At 43.1% G+C, this 17,796-nt stretch overlaps 1 protein-coding gene across 1 annotated transcript; it reads left to right on the plus strand.

Annotated features, from left to right (window-relative positions):
• The first annotated feature begins 299 nt into the window (after nucleotides 1–299).
• On the plus strand, nucleotides 300–16,644 carry LHCGR (luteinizing hormone/choriogonadotropin receptor). Its single transcript, XM_071423585.1, is given in 11 exon segments — nucleotides 300–329; nucleotides 331–416; nucleotides 3,241–3,315; nucleotides 4,934–5,008; nucleotides 5,533–5,607; nucleotides 5,696–5,773; nucleotides 8,311–8,379; nucleotides 9,022–9,096; nucleotides 10,242–10,427; nucleotides 13,003–13,083; nucleotides 15,363–16,644. Coding segments are annotated over 11 exon segments (2,112 nt in total).
• The last annotated feature ends 1,152 nt before the right edge of the window (nucleotides 16,645–17,796 follow it).

Raw genomic sequence — 17,796 nt, forward strand, 5'->3', positions numbered from 1 at the left:
TTCTTCTGAGGATCAAACTTTAAATAGCCTGTAGCTTCCTTTAACTGTGAATGTAGCAGCCTACTTTCATCAGGCTATAAATTTACTTAATAGGTTATGATTATTATTGATCTGATGATTACTCTCAAATTTATGTTGTTGAGGAACTGACCCAATATCTTTTGAATTCCATTTAACTGAGATCAATGCCAAATGGATCAGGCCCAGAGGCACAGAGAACTGTGGGAAAAATAAGGTGGCATTATGCTTTACTGGTTTTCTCCCTACCATAATGGTACAATTATAAACAAAGAAACCCCATGCCTTACAACCCTTTCTTCCCTCTCTTCTATTTTTTTTTTCAGATCATTTACTCATCTCCCTGTAAAAGTAATCCCATCACATGCATTTGAAGGACTTCAAGATGCCTTCATCATGTAAGTCGTCAATATTTTCCATAGGCTTTTCCCTAATTTCTTACCAAGATCATCCTTTTATAATAATGTAAAAATGCTAATATGCTCTAGTGATGAAATAAAACCACAGGAGAAGGATAAACATAGCATTCCTTTTCATGTAAACAGTACACAAAAGATCCTTTGAAAATGTGTGATTTTCAACAGCTGTTTAGAGATCAAATAATGAAATATTAATCATGTCAGAGAGAACTGGATACAGCTTAGTAACTGATGAAGGGAGCATTTGATTAGCAGAGGAGATTGATTTCTATTATCAAACATTACCTCTGCAATGACAGCCATGGCACATTATGCATTTGTAGAAGACCCAAATAAGGCATTTCTTCAGCATTTTGCAGTGAGAGATAAGCTTGGCAGAGGATCAGTAGGATTGAGCCCTTTCTTTGATCTTTCAGTTTGCAAGTGCTGTAATTTTGCTCACCAGGTCTGTGCTGCTTCTTGACCCTCAGCATTGTACCTATTTTCCATCAAGGATTCAGACCATAAGGCTCTTCTCACCCCTCCTGCCCTCATTTCTGCTGTTATTCCAGCTGAAATGGCATGCTTGAGTCTCCATTATTTTTTATTTTGTCTGCATGGAGTGGCCTCTAAAGGACAAAGTTGATGACACAGCAGTGCACTGAAGAGCAGGGGAATGACCTTCCCCAGAACTTAAGCAGCAGCACAGAAGATGCTGCTTTCTTTTCAAGGTGCACTTTTTGTACTTCTCTGCTGCACATATCCAACAGCAATACAGTATTAAAGCAGAATCCAGTGGTGCTGTATTCTTGCATCCACTTGCATCTGACTGTTCAATGAGAACTTGATTATTTTCACACTGAAGACCACCTTAAATCCACAAAATTTCTCCTACCTGTATGACTTGAGGCTACACTTCCTCAAACTGTACACATGTCATATTCTCCATAAAGAATGCTTTGTTCTTGGACATCATCCCTCCCATAACAGGAATTTAATTGATCTTTTTGTGTGCTTTTAATGAATCTCTCCAAATTTACTGTGTGGAAATCAATGTATTTTTATGAAGTTGGTTTGTAGAACACTTCATCATTTTATTGAGATTTAGTGCTACTTTGAAAAATGCATATTTTATAGTTATAAATCTCTGAATAAGCTATTTGGCAACACATGACTCTCCAAGACATGCTAAATTATTCTCACGCCCTAAAGTCATTCCAACATATGTAAATAGAAAAACTGTGGCTCACAGGGAGGATCCCATGGAAGAACCATGTTTCAGACCCCAAAAAAGTCCTGTGAGCAGGCACTGATCCCTCCCAGCCTGTGAATCAGGCCACTTATTCTACATCCATCTTTTATTTATAATTAACTGATGCAATACCAAAAATAACATTCTCACTGAATTATGATGATGAAAAAAATCTTTGATAGTTCTTTAAGACACACATACACAGTAACTGTGATTTCTAGTGTGCATCCCCCTTTGCCACTATAAATGAAATACAGAACTTATTCTGGTCTAAGGGATTTTGTATCACCAATAGAGTTGTCTTCTCATAATTGCAACTGAATTAAAATAACACTCAGGATTGTGACAATGCTGACTCTGATGGTGTAAACACATTCCAGTTGTTTGGAAAATGTTTTTTTCTTGAGAGTGTATAATCTTAGGTTTGCTTTGTGTGCCCTTCTAGTCAATTCTGTTGAGAAATTTTGAAGATCTCTCCCTTATATATGCATCAATGTATACTATTTAATTTCAGGACTCAGTTTTGCATACCCTCTTAGATCTTAACTATCACAAAATGACTGTACATCTCAAAGATGCTAAACAATCTTTTCAGGCTTGCTAGCTCTGCAGGTCATCAGTTCATAACTTCTGGAAGCTTCTAGGCTGACATTCTTTTTTGGAAAATTCATTTGCCATCCTTCATTTATGCTCACCTGGAAAAGGAGCAACTTATCAACTTGTTCACCAGTTCTCTGCTTGGAAGTTTTCAGAATCTTCCCTTTAGGCTGTCATTGTAAAATTTTAATTAATAACAAATAATTGGAAAAATTAAAAAGAAAAATTTTCAATGAAACTTTGTTTCTGCTTTGCTCCTTTTGGAATTAATATAACATTAGAGCATTTAGCAAGCATCTAATAAATTGGTTTTGTTTTTCTATGTCAGTATTGATTAATCTTGAGTACACGTGTGGAACAGGAGCACCTGTACATCACAATCCCAGAGTGCCACCAAATACTGTCACGTTTGTCTGTGTCAGGATGAAAAGAGCCACTTCCTTTCAGTTTGCATACATGTAATGAAAATGGCATTTAAATCCAAACACTGCTCATGAAGTGTGCTGAATCCATATCTGTGTGTTTCTACATCTGTGGATGAGAGGACCATAGTTGTGACTTGATAATAACATGAAGCACTGGGAATGTTATCCACGTCCTCACCCCACAAATAAATTCACTAAGCAGAACCAACAGTGGGAGGGAGGAAAAGGCTCACGAGGCTTGAGTTCACTCTGCTTGCATTAGTTCTGGCCCCCAGTCTCTAGCTTACCTGCAATTTACTGAGGAAATGGAAATTGGCTCTTACATGGCACTTATTCCTAAGGGTTGGCTTTCCCTTTTGCCAAGACAGAAAAAGGCTGCTCCTCTCCCAAACCCCACTGGCACAGCCAGGATGTCTGAGGTGAGCCACGGACAAGACTGACAGGAGGGGTTGAACAAGTGTGCATAAAGGAAGGAAATACAAAGTGGAAAGCCAATTTCTGGGGTGTTTTCTGGTAATGGATTGCTTTGTGTCTGCTGTTTTCATTGTAGTGAAATCTCTCAGAGCGACTCCCTGGAGAGAATAGAAGCGAGTGCCTTTGACAGCCTCCCCTCTCTGTCTGAAATGTGAGCACCAGTTAAAAAAAGGCATCCACGCTGTGGTTTCGGATCACTGAGGAGTAAACAGGCTGCAGAGAAGTATTCCTGAACCAGATCTGTCTCTGTTACTTTGATTGGCTTTGACTGAGATCTGTGATGAGAAAATTTCTCTCCCAAGTCCTGTATAAAACAGTGAGCACTCTGTAAGGCCTGGCCTTGGAGATCTAGAGACATCCCTGCACAGAGTCCCACTGCTTTCAGTGAGCTCAGTGGCAGGAGGGGAGCTCTGCCACTGTCAGGTTTTCTAAGTGGGGAAATAATTTGAGATGACAACAGATGAGAAAAATCTTTCTTTTGAAGATGCCGTTTTCAAAGCCCTACATTATTTAAATGCAGCTGCTTAGTATGCATAGCTCTTCTGTGGAGCACTAAAATATTACTCAAACAGAACAGGCACTGATTTTAAACTTGACCTCATAGCACAGGCATCTGAGAGAGAGAGTTAAAAGCAACGAGTAGGAGAATGCTCTGAAATATTTAGTGAAATTGGAAACTCTAAATCTGATTCAATATCTCATTACTGCCTTTTTCGCGCAGCACGACCAGTGAGTGGCTGAAAATTGTGCAACTAAGGACAAATTCATCTCTTTTTTCTTTCATATGTGAACACACTGAAGCCAGTCACTCACATTAAGCAAGGGATATGGATTAGTCAACCTCTGACTGAGTCCAACTTCCACTAGAATCAGTGGTGTGCTCAGGGAAGGAATGAAAGATTTGACCCCATGCATTCATCTACAGTTTATGGATAGCTTGTCTAATGCCTGTCTTCCAAAACCCAAAAGCTAAGCAAGGCCATTCAAGAGCTATAGGAAGCTGGCAAAACACCTCCTTGAATCTTGGGAGCTGTGCAGGACTCTCATTGCAAGAGCTTGATGTCCCAAGCTGCACTCAAGTCCACATTCAATGAATGATCAGGGTAGTGAGCTCAATGGCATCCTTGAAATTCAACTTTTATACCATTTCATATGCTAAAACCTTTGTATTTTGTAACTCATGGGCTGGGAGGGAGCTGGGCTTCAGTTATTGGCCTTTAGGGCAAACAGAGCTCTTCCAGATAGCTCAGCTGCAGGAAGTGCTCCATGATTAAGAGATTTGCCCATTTTCTGAGTGACCACTGGCAAACAGGATTTCTCACACATTTCTCTCGATCCACTTCTACCAACCACTGCTCTAAGGAAGTCCATGGAGCTCCTAAGAGGTTAAACTATCTGAGGAACTGCCTTTCCTGGCTAGGAAGAGCATCAGTAATGTAATGGAAATGAGGGATGATTTGAAGGGATCTGATTGTGGAGCAAGGACCAGGCACACTCACACCCTCAGGTCCAAGCCCAAAATGCTAACTCCCACCAGTGATCAGGATATCCAAGCCAGACCAGCTCAGAGAACATGAGAATTCAGGTAGTGATATCTTTTGTTGGCTGCCTAAAAATTGCAGGCTGTTCTTATTACCAACAGCACCTCAAAATGCACCCAGTAGCACATTTGCAGGCTGTTTTCTGAGAAAGTAAATTGCAAGCAAAACTCAGGGTTCTCCCAAATCTATGCTGATTATAATACTGAAAACTTTTTTCCCTCACTGCAGATTAATCCTGAACACAAAAAATCTGTTGCACATTGAGGACGGAGCGTTCAGAAATCTTCCAAGGCTAAAATACTTGTAAGAAAGAGTTTTATTCCTTTTCTGTTTTCTCTATTTATTCTTTTCTCCAAAGGAGTATACAAATCAAATTAAGGAGTGTAAGGAAAAAGGTTTTTCATGCATTACAGTATCCTGGGGGTTCATACATTGCTTTCAACAGCTTTAGCCAATAGTGAGGTCTTTCAGTGTACAAGGTAGGGCAGTGGTGGACAAAACAGAAGTCTGCAAAGTAGTTCTGATAAGTGCTTATTTCTAGAATAAAGCTTGCATTTTAACAGAGTACTAAACAGAAGATGTAACTAAAATCTCTCCCTCATGCTTAATGTAGTGAGAACATATGCTGCTCCTCTAGGACACTGCTTGAGAATTCTGAAAACTTGATTTTTACAGGTCTTACAAATACCTTTGGAGCCTACATAAAAAATTAGATTTGTCAGTCACTTTTTAAAGTACTGTTAAACTTATACCTACCAAGTCAGCTTCTTGTTGCATCCACTCTGGTAATATTTCCTTCTATAAATAGGAATTATGCTTTTCTCTAGGAGCATTTGTAACACTGGAATAAGACAATTTCCAGACCTGACACAGATCTTCTCAATGGAAGCTCATTTTATTTTGTAAGTAGAGACCCATGCTAACCTAGCTGTGTTTTCCATCTTGCTCCTGAGATGCTGACAAAAACTCCTTTTTTCTTTCCTTCCAAAGGGAGCTCTGTGATAACTTGCGTATGACAATTATACCACAAAATGCTTTCCAAGGGATGAACAATGAATCACTGACTCTGTGAGTAAAATAATCCTAGCTCCAGCTCCTTCTGTGAGGATAACACTTCTGCTTGAGGAAAGTGGGTTGACTTCATGAAAATCTTGACATTAAGCCCCATAAAAAATAAATATGTATTGTGTGCTGAATTTTAAATGCCTAAGAAACATAGGGATGTTCTTCAAGATGAAGAGCAGAGTTTTATTTAGGAAAGAAAATAGGACCAGAGATCTAAATCTTCATCTTCCATGCAATGTTGTTTTTATAAATACCATCACCAGGATATAAACTACAAAAACTGCACTGGAGGTCAAAGTCTCTGTTCTTACCTCAGGGATGTGGTTTCTTGAAACAGTGCTTTCAGGGACCAAGCAGTCTGGGGGAGCTGAGCTTCAGCTGCACATCCCTGTGAAGAGGAGGGATGGAGACACAGAATAAATGGGTACAAACTATGGCTGCTGCTTCTTACCCTGATTTCTTTTGCCTCATCTCATTTTCCTATAAGATCCCTGTAAGTCTCCACACCCAAGAATTTCCTTTTAGCCAGCAGTGGGTTGGTTCCTTGTTCCAGCCCCCTGTGAGGTGTGTGGCTTTGATGCTATGAGATGCCCCACCTGAGGAATGCAGAAAGCCAAGGTGTAATGTCCTTTGTCAGCACAGCAAGAGCTCTGTATCAATTTCACAGCTCACCTGGCTTCAGGAAAACTTCCACAAAGTAGTGCTGGAAGAGGAGAAATCACAAGCTGAGCCTCTTGGCAGGATTTAGGCCAAAATTTGGGTTTCCCAAGGAAGGACCCTGTGAGCCATAGAGAGCAGCAGCAGGTGTGGTAGCCACAAGCCCAGGTTTGGGGGCCAGGCTCCAGCTCACATCCAGTGGGAGCCCTGCCCAAAACTCCAGGGGTATTTACACCTGCAAAGGAGCTGCAAGAACTGCAGCTGATGGGCTCTTCATCAGGCTAATGTACCAGCATGACAGTAATTTTGGCCCAGATTTTATGTATTGACCAATACCTTCTGGAAAGGAGAGAGGAACTGGGCATAAATGTGACTGAATGCTACTCCTACATGATGCTAAAGAGGAGCAATTGCTTGGATTAGTGCATCATTTCATCTTATGAGCCTCTTTCCTCCCAGCAAGTTCTCAAAATAACTCCAGAAAAATTATTATTCTGCTAATGGTGCAAGAAAATGAACATAAAAGAGATGGAGAAAGGTGCTTAAAGTCTTTACTGTAACCCTAAAGTGTATTAAATGGGAGGGAGTCTAAGTCAGGAAACAGCCAACAGTCATTTTTCTCCCATCCTTTTGTGATTGGGAGCTCACCACAAGCAGAAAAGAATTATCTTATCAGCAGCTTCCTAATTGTAGAGCTCCGTGTTAACTCCACCCCATGTTGTTAGCTGTAATTAGGGGGAGTAATTCCTCCTGCTACAGCATGGTCTGGTGAAACACAAGTAATCTGTGGAGGTGTAAAGTCACCCTGCAGTCATACTTTGCACTGCAAATAGCTAATTTAGCCTTTCCAGCAGTTAATGTTTCTTGGGGATTGGGAAATTGATCCCACATATTGTCATGGTCTTTAAGGCTATTACTAATTTCAGCATTGTGCTGAGGTAGATACCATCTAGCAAGTGGAGCCAGGTGTTCCCCACACTTGAGCACTTGGTTTCATAGGGCCAGTTTGTGCTATCCCAGAAGCAAGTGAAAAAGCAACGAAAATGTTGTTTCATTCATAAACAGTTCCAAGTTTTCTATCAAAGAAAAAGTAATCAATACAAGTGACTGTATTGAATTTCTATTGGATACATGAACTTAATATCACATTAATATTAATGTGATATTAATAGACCCATAGGTCACATCTCCTGCTGAAGGAAAAGAGCTGAGGTGTAGCAGAGCTCAGGCCTTAGGTGTCTGGCCCCAGGGTGGGGAGTCAGGAAGCAGGGTGGCATCCAGTGTCCCTGTGCAGTGCAGGGGACAGCAAGGCTCCCACAGCACAAATCAAGCCTGGCAGCAGCACCCTGGAGAAGCTGGTAACTCACTGCCTGCTGGATGATGCACAGCTCACCCCTGCCTCTCTGCAAAGCTGTTCCTTGGCAGATTTGTCCATCCACAGAGGATCTGCAATCCAGCAGCTCCCTCCAGGCTTTACAGTTGCTTTCCACCTGACACCTCTCTCAGCCCTGCAGTCTTCCATCTGCACCTGCTGACACCACAAAATCCAGACCTCCTGCCTCCAGGTTGTTGTCTGTGTGCCAGGAGCTTACCTGGACTAATGCCTTGTTTCTGGATCTCAGCCCCAGGAAGGCACACGTGAGCCCCTCAGCAGGGGGAGGATCTGTACCTCAGCAGAAGTTCTCTTCAGCAGCTCAACAGGAAGGAGCTTAGACAGTTTAATCTGCACCTTTCTTAATTTAAGAGCTATATTACCTTCATTCTTTACAAGCAGAGACTCTAATCATTAAAATGAATGCAGCACCAAGGTTTGAAGCTTGTTGTACAAAACATAACTTCACCTTTTTCCAAATCTTTTTTCCTTATGTTTATTTAATCTCCAGCAAGTTGTATAAAAATGGATTTGAAGATATCCACAGCCATGCCTTCAACGGGACAAAGCTGAATCAACTGTGAGTATGCTATCTCTCCTCAGTAATTTACACAGTAAATATGAATTTAAATAGTCAGAGGCTCTTCCTTCAGTTTAACTGGCTGTGTCTTCTGTTTCCCAATACCCATGAGAAAACTGCAACTTTCAGTGTCATTGTGACTCAGTTGTTAATCTTGCAGCTAGCTCTCACTGCTTTTCCTGAAACAACATCCCTTAAAATAGTACAGCTTTTGTGAGAAAAGTTCATAATTCTTAAGAAAATTTCATAAATTAGTGTAGAACTTGAAACAGTAGCCCAGACTAAGGAATCTACAGTTTATGTCTGGAAAAATCAATAGTTTTTAATCTCTCTCACACGCTGAGGGACTAGTGTGTTGGTTTGGGCAAAATGAATATTTGCTACTGTAGTGAAAGAACCAGCCTGGTTGTTCCTGGTTTAAGTCAGAAGAATTTGGAATTTATCACATTTAAGTGTAGACGATGATGATCTGATGGCATTAGAGGAAGTAAAGGTCACATGGGAAATACAAGCACTCCCCAGCCAGGCAGTGCAACAACCACGGCTGTGGTGGGAGAAAGAATGGAAACAGGTGTGAAGAATAAACCAAAAAAGTGATTTTTAAAACACAGATGTAAAGAGATTTCATTTTTGGTTCCACAGGATCCTGAAGGACAACAAGAACCTCAGGCGGATCCACAACGATGCCCTGAGAGGGGCCACGGGGCCGGATGTCCTGTAAGTACCCACAGCTCCATGACTTGAGTCTCCTGTGGGAACTGCACTGTGCCACCAGGGCTGTGTCACCATGGCAAACACAGGCTTCGAGTCTGGAGGGAGATTTGATCTCTTACCCTCTGTGTACAAAGTGGAAACATGGCAGGGAGATGCCATGAAATTAGAGAGTGAAAGGAGTTCACACAACACATCAGTTCTAGTGTTGGCATTGATCTCCACCTCTTAGACATTTTGGTTTTTGCTTTATTTGTGTCAGATCCTCCTGATCCTGTATGTTATATTCTGACATTGTAAACTAACTTGTCTTTTGGTAGGATGGACATGTTTTGGCAATATATGGGTTTAGAACTTGTTTATAAAAGTGAACCAGTTGATTGCATGCTGTAAGTTCACGCTGAATAAAACTCGTTATTATCATCCTCATGATTTATTAATCAAGGACTTACTGGAGGGCTGCCCTGGCAATAAAACACAATAGCTTCTGCAAATAGCACTTTGTGCTGCACATGCCTTTTTTGTGCCTTTTATTGGTGCTTTATGGCACATGGCATTACTGGCATCACTTTCAGAATTGTGGGCCTTTTTTTCCTTTGTTTAATGTCCTGATGGACATTTTTCACACCAACAGCCCCTCTGAAGTTACTGTAAGCCAAACTGCTTAAGTTTGTGTTGGCAAGAATGATGGCATTTTTGGGGTTTTAATTAATAGCCATTTAATTAAAGCACCTAGAACAGCCCTTCAGAGCTAAGCAGAGAGCGAGGAGGGTGTCCTACCTGTCAGCTGGCTGGAAAGTCACTATTGCCCACCTTCTTCTCTCTGTGTCTCTGGCTTAAAGAGCCATCCCTTAATCCATGCATGAATTTCCAATGGAAAGGTCAGGACACAGCCCCTGGAATGGTGGGTTTCAGTTTCCCCAGGACCAAGGGAGCTCCTTGCCTGGCTGGAGCTGCTGAGCCTCGGGGATGCTCTTGCCCCACTGCTTTGTAGTTTCACAGACCATGTCTCTGGGCTGGCCATCAGGTGCTGAAGCAGCTTTGTAAATCTGAACCTTCATGAAAAAACCAGTTGCTGTTAGCTACTGTCATGCTTTGGTGGTATTTTTGTAGGGATGAAAAGATAAGTGAATGCTCCCTTTGTTTCACAGGGATATTTCTTCAACAGCGCTGGAGTCCCTGCCTAGTTATGGGCTTGAGGCCATTCAGGTCTTAAATGCAACCTCATCTTACTCATTAAAGAGGCTGCCACCACTGGATAAATTCAGCAGTCTTCTGGAAGCTGTCCTAACATATCCCAGCCACTGCTGTGCTTTTCGAAATCTAAGGACAGAAAGGTAAGTCCAAAGAGCACATTATGGTACTGCAGTGCTTCAGAAGTTCCAAAATGGCAATTCTGCTTTATTCAGCTCACATGGCTTGATCATCTTTATTCCTGTTGCAGGGAAGCTATGGTGCATTGCAAGGCCTTGCCGGAAACAGCAAATCTCTGCTAAGGCCAGGAAAATTATGTCCATTTATTTTAGAGCAGAAATGGATCCCATCCTGTGCCCCGGATCTGCCAGCAGAAACATTATTCTAAGCTTGTTTAAAGCTTACGTTTTTCTTGGTATCTCAATTAAAAGCCTACTGGCATACAGAAGACAAACTTTTATCAATAGGACATTGCCCTAATTAAAAATAAAATGAAACCCCTGTAGCCTTTAGCTTAATTAATACAGGTGATATGATGACATAGTAGAAAGGGCAAGCTTTCAATACCCACCAAAATTTAATGCCTGCTACAAGCCTACAGAGAGAGATTACACAGTTTAGTTCTAACCATTTCAAGTAATAGACAGTATTGTTCTCTCCACAACTGGAAACTGTGGCACAGGGAGAGCTTTGCATCCACAAACTTGGGGCAGTTAACCCAAGACAACTGGAGCTCATTTTTCAGCATTTATGCTTCAAAGAAACCAACCTCCAGTTGACTTCAGGCAGCTAAAGCAATCCCATATGGGTTTAGTTTGAGCCATGGAGGTGCCTCATTTCTCGTCCATCTCAAATGAAGGCCACAGCAATGACTGAGCAGGCAGTTGTGGGAGGCCTGATCAGTGTCACCCCCCTGCCTTCACTTCAGGGATGTCCTGGAAAGGCAGGAGTACATTCCAATTCTTTAGGGTAGCATTAGGGGTTAATCTATGCTTTCTCTGCCCACCTCATTTTACTAAGGAGTTCTTGATTCTGCAAGAACAGAACAAAGATTCTACCGTTAAGCATTTCCATTGCTAATGAACTGATTCTGTCACAGATCACATCTCTGAGCGTATTAAATGCAGGAGCAACTCTGGCAGAAAAGAAAAGATATTTATTCTGATAAAGATAACTACATTTCTGATGCTCTATTATTTTTGGGGTGCTTGACTTTGAAGCATGGGCACGGCCTATAAAAACAGACGTGCCTTAGTAAGTCACTTTCTTATATTTATATTAAGTGACTGTTTTCTTAGTAAATTGCTGGGGAGGAAATCCCATGCAAGTCAGGAAATTACTGCTCCCCTACCAGGGGCATCAGCAATGAGGTGAGACAAAGCCATTTCCATTCAGACTGGTAGATACCTGGCTGCGACTTTCAAAGGCTCAAACCCAGAGATTTTGCCAAATGTATCACCTTTCAACTTGTACTATTCAAACTGCTTTACTTCAAGCATGCAAAGTCTCCCTCCAGTTCCCTGACAGCTTTTAAAATAGAGTCACCTGGGGAAGGTTCACCCCATGCACCAGCATGGGCTTGGGGCTGAGCTGCTGGAAAACAGCCCTGCAGAGGACCTAGGGACCCATCCCTGAGCCAGCAGCGTGTCCTTCTGGCCAAGAAGGCCAAAGGTGTCCTGGGCTGCATTAGGAACTGCAGTGCCAGCAGGTCAGGGAGGGGATCCTGCCCCTCTGCTCAGCCCTGGTGAGGCACATCTGGAGTGCTGTGCCCAGTTCTGGGATCCTCAGGATGAGAGAGACATGGAGCTCCTGGAGCAGGTCCAGTGGAGGGCTACTAAGGTGGTCAAGGGTCTGGAGAACCTCTCTTATGAGGAAAGGCTGAGGGAGCTGGGGCTGTTCAGCCCCCAGGAGAGAGGACTGAGAGGGAACCTCATCAATGTCTGTCAGTATCTGAAGGGAGGGTGTCAAGGGGATGGACCAGGCTCTGCTCAGTGGTGCTGGCCAATGGGACAAAAGGCAACAGGCAGGAGCTGATGCACAGGAAGTTCCATCTGAATATGAGCAAGAACTTCCTTCTGTGCAGGTGACCAAGCACTGGAAGAGGTTGCATGGAGAGGGTGTGGAGTCTCCCTCACTGAGGATATTTCAGAACTGTCTGGAATGTGGAGAGGGTGTGGAGTCTCCCTCACTGGGGATATTTCAGAACTGTCTGGAATGTGCTCTAGGATGACACAGGGAGGTTGGGCCAGATGCCCATCTAGGATGACACAGGGAGGTTGGCCCCACCATGTTCCCTGCCAACCTGACCCATTCTGGGGTTCTGTATCAGGCCAGTTTCCCAGCAGCTGTGAACAGGCACTTCTCCAAAAGCCAGCCTAACTGCTTCCATTCATCCTGGTGGAGAATCTGGCCCACTTCAATGCAGTATTTCAAAATGCACCATTTAATTCAAGTTATTTCAATATTAAAAAAAATACATCTTACATGACAACCAACCTGAAAGACCATCCTTACACACCTTACACATCCTGACACTGCCTATTTTCACAGCATTTGAAGTCTTCTCCTTCCCACTTCCAGATGTCTGCAGGAACATTTATGCTGCCTCGAGGCCAGCAGTGGCTTACCTTACGTGTCTCTGAAGATCACTTGCAGAGAAGACAAGGCTTTGGCCAAAATCCAGCCTGAAACTTAACTTTCTTCTCATCCTTCTTGCAGACAGAATTTGTTGTTTTCCATTTTTGACAACTTCTCCAAGGAGTGTGAAAGCACCATGAGGAGACCGACTAACGAAATGCTGTAAGTACCTCTCTGCATAGAGATGATGGAAGTAGCAAATACAGACCTCCTCCCCTTTTTCCTCTTCACATGTTTTTTACTAAGCAGGTCTTTGCCTGCCAATTCAGTCACCCCTACAAGTTGCACAGCGGTAATTTTACTATCATTAAAGCAAGATTTGGATTTTCAAAAGGAAAGGGGAATAAAAAACCCTCATGATTTCACAAGCTTTCTCATTCCAGTTTGTCTTCTGAGTTCTGAACAGATTTCAAAATAATGATTAAATATTTACAGAAGTTAGTGGCCTACATGGAGACTTTCCATTCCCTGAAATAAATGCTGTTATTGGTGTGATTCAAAGAAGAGCTGTTATTGTTCACTTTTTTTTTTTTTTGCCTATAGAAAGGATAATTCAAACTCTGCATACCAATAGTTTTCCATGGTAGAATGGAGTCCCTGAGCCAGAATTGTGATGACCCCGTGCCAGTGGTTTACTCCGTCTAAACACGTCTTTTCATATCATCACAGTTTTGCTTGACAGCGTTCAGTGTGACAATGAGAAAGGCTAATATCAGGACTGTTGTGTTGGCTGTGCTGGATGGCACAGGCTCTAACCCAGCTTTTAAGGGAGAAGTTTAAAGATTTGCTATTCTTCATCCCTCTGCAGCTACATGGGAGACCTTGGGATTTCTTAGCAGCCCTGACGTGGCGTCAAAGCATTCTAAAGTCTAGAAGAAACAAGGTTATGGTCACAAAATCCCAATGGCTAAATACAGCTGAAATGTGATTGATTCATTGGGATAATTACTTCCTTGGACATTATCTTGTTTGCTGGCTGGTGAGGCCTCCTACAATTGCCATTTGGTTTTATCTGTCTGCTTGTTTTGGATTAGCATCTGTTGCACTCCTGCTGTGCATTAAATAGTCTGCCCAGCCTATTGGCTCCTGAAGCTTTTTACTTTGGCAAATCCCAATCCCAGCAATTCTCCCATCAATGAGCAGGCATTATAATAAGCAAGTGAAAATAAGGTTATGGTTCATGGGCTTAATGGCTGCAGAACCACAGCAGAAATCATCTGAAAGTCCTGAATTCTTACTAGTAAAAAAAAAAAAAAAAAAAAACTCACAAAAATCCAGCTTCCACATAGCAGCACATTCACACAGCCTCTCAGAAAATCACAATCATTTTTCTAAGTAAATAGAGTCAAATGTATTCCCTGCTCTTCCAATTTGAGCCAGACAAGTAAATGCAAGACACTGGGCAGTTTTCCATATACAGAGAGAAGTAAGGATAACGAGTTTGGGACATTATTTGCCCCACAGGAATAGCTGAAAAGCAGCTCAGTTTCATTTGCTCAGTCTCAGTTAAGACCCTGCTCCAGAAATATTATTTAATGGACATGCTTCAGTAGATGTAGAATCTTAAGTGTGTAGTTAAATTATCCTAAAGCTACCACTTTTCTCAAGAGTTGTCCTCAATAGAGATATTTTCCAGGTCTCACACTGCAGACTGAGTGTTTGCCCACCAAACACTCACAGTCAGGATGATTTGGAAGTTGGGAAATGGGCACCTGATATGGCAGGGAAGTGTCAGAAAAGACAGTGTTTATTTTAAACACATTTCTTTGGCAGGCTTATCACCACACTCCTGATGACCTAGAGATTTCAGAAGTCTATCTTAAAAACCTGCATTTTTTTATTAGACATTGGGTGCAGCCTAAATTTAATAAATTCCTAACTACCATTGTGATTTTAGTTAACAATGCACTTCTACTCCTTCCCCTATAGTAGTGTGAATAGCAAATTCCTCAGCATCTCCCAAGCCATACATAGTCTCAGGAATTTCTTTGCTAAGTGCCTTTCCTAAGGGGAGCAAAGGTACACAGTTAAAATCCATAGGTTATGTTAGTATGGCTTCTACAACTGCCTGTGAAACCTCTGTGCATCAAACCTGTAATCCATCAGCCCAGGTGTTGCTGTAGCTTGGACTGCAGCCAACCAGCAGCATGAGAACCATGGCTCCTCCACAAAGCAGTAAAAGTGAAGTACTTACAAATAGGCAAGTTCTAAAAGAGAGCATTTCTGTGGACGGGACTGTGACCCCTGCTGCTCTCCAAGGCCACTTCCCAAACACAAAACATCCTTACAGGGCTTCATTATTTGTAAACACCCTGTAGAAATACATGGAGGAAGGCACTGTTTTAGAACAACTGTTATCTGTTGTCTTTTGCAAAAGAATGCAAGTGGCATGTAACAAATAACTCACTTCTGTTTGGGGGGTGGTTTTTTCATGGTTACAGCGATGACTCCAACAGCACATTGCTGTGGTCAGCAGACGGGAAGACGCACCCCTTTGGAACAGATTATGAGAGTTCTCCCTACAGCTACTCAACCATTTTCGACGACAGCGAAATGGCCGGCTTTGACTTTGAGTACGACTTCTGCCAGCCTAAAGTCCTCACGTGCACCCCAGAACCAGACGCCTTCAATCCCTGCGAAGACATCCTGGGCTACAGCTTCCTCAGGGTGCTGATCTGGTTCATAAACATCCTGGCCATTGCCGGCAATTTCACCGTGCTCCTCGTTCTCCTGACCAGCCACTACAAGCTCACCGTCCCTCGCTTCCTCATGTGCAACCTCTCCTTCGCCGACTTCTGCATGGGGCTGTACCTGCTGCTCATCGCCTCGGTGGACGCCCAGACCAGCGGGCAGTACTACAACCACGCCATCGACTGGCAGACGGGCGGCGGCTGCAGCACGGCCGGCTTCTTCACGGTGTTTGCCAGCGAGCTGTCGGTGTACACGCTGACGGTGATCACCCTGGAGCGCTGGCACACCATCACCTACGCCATGCAGCTGGACCGCAAGCTGCGCCTGCGCCACGCCGTGCCCATCATGCTGGGGGGCTGGCTCTTCTCCATCGGGATAGCCCTGCTGCCTCTCTTCGGGGTCAGCAGCTACATGAAGGTCAGCATTTGTCTGCCCATGGATATCGAAACGGGCCTGTCCCAGGCATACATCCTGCTGATCTTGGTGCTCAACGTTGTCGCCTTCATTGTCATTTGTGCTTGCTACATCAAGATTTACATCGCTGTGCAGAACCCAGAGCTGGTGGCCGCCAACAAAGACACCAAGGTCGCCAAGAGAATGGCCATACTGATCTTCACGGATTTCACCTGCATGGCCCCCATCTCCTTTTTTGCCATATCCGCTGCCTTCAAAGTTCCTCTCATCACAGTGACCAACTCCAAGATCCTGCTGGTTTTATTTTACCCCGTCAACTCCTGCGCAAACCCCTTCCTCTACGCCATTTTCACCAAAGCATTTCGGAGGGATTTCTTCCTGCTGATGAGCAAGCTTGGCTGCTGCAAGAGCCGAGCAGAGCTCTACAGGATGAACTATTTCTCTGCTTATAACTCCAACTGCAAGAATGGCGGCGCAGCCACAGCCCCCACCAAAGCCTCCCAAGCATTCCTGCTCTTGTCAGCCTTAGAGAAGCCCTATCCTGCACCACGGGACAAGACATCTCACAAGGAAAATACACCCAGAGTGCCAAGTTACCCTTTGCAAGGCCAGTTGTGATTATCTTAGTGATGACTAGGGATTGTTTTACAGTGTCTTGAACATTTCATAATAAATAAAAATGCCAGTCAGTAATTCTTATGCAACACAACTGTTCTGACATTCGAACTGGTGTTTTCCCTTCTCTTCCTTTGTGATGATAGGTGTGGAAGGTGGCTATTAAGCAAAACTTTTCTGTGTGGGGAACCAGAAGAGTCCAGGAGTAGTCAGTCAAGTTGCTCTTGAAGCTAACAGGTACTGCAGTGATTGCAGCCTGGCTTCTTTTTCTCCAGATCTGCTTCCCTGGAGTATTTAAAGCCTGTTTGCTACCTTTCATGCCTTCTTTTTTCATTCCTATCAGCTGTGCTGGCATTGTTAGTTTAAAGAAAGAGGCACTAAACTAGAAGCCTCCATTTCATCAACAGAAACTTCCAATTACACAGCCACCTACACACAGTTAAAGAAGAGCATTCAAGCAATAGGCTGTAAAGATGTCACTGAGGAGGAAAGTTTATCTATTGAACCTTTGTCACTGGCAATTTTGCAGTTTACATTAGATCTCAGGCTGAGCTGGTGGGTAGTTTACTTACATTATTAACCCTTGCACAGCCATGTGTGATCTGGAAATCACAAGAGATGCAAAACCCTCTCTGCTGCACACAGGACTCAATTTAGGGCATCACATGTGCACACACAAATCAGGTAAAGGCTACCTCTCAGCAGCAGGAGAGCTGCTTCCTGCACAAGCAAGGAAGCGCTGCCTTCTTTTCCCTCCTCAGACAGTCTCAGGAATGATTTCCACTGGTCCACTCTCTGACATTGCCAATGCCATTCAGGAATGCACCAGGGCCTCTTCAGCACATACAGTCCAACTCTATTCCCAGGTGATGAAGCAGAGTAGCAGAGTAGTTACCTTTTTGTAACAATGTTTTCCCATTAAAATCTCTCTTTTCTTTCACTATACATTGTCTGATGCTAAGTGATCATGCTAAATACCTGGTCCAGATTTGTGACTGCACTGCTAAATTAAGGAAGTGCAGAGTCTGATACATAAGAGAACAGTACTACTGCAATCACTTTAAACCTTTTACATTCTCCTTTTCAGCTGAGTCCTTTGCTTTCAAGTCTGTGACAGCAACTGAGTTCCAAAGCACTCCTCTTGTTGCCAAACAC

This window comes from Agelaius tricolor, unplaced genomic scaffold, assembly GCF_023055355.1.
Source record: "Agelaius tricolor isolate 1412-34295 unplaced genomic scaffold, bAgeTri1.0.p SCAF_1, whole genome shotgun sequence".
Lineage (NCBI taxonomy): Eukaryota > Metazoa > Chordata > Aves > Passeriformes > Icteridae > Agelaius > Agelaius tricolor.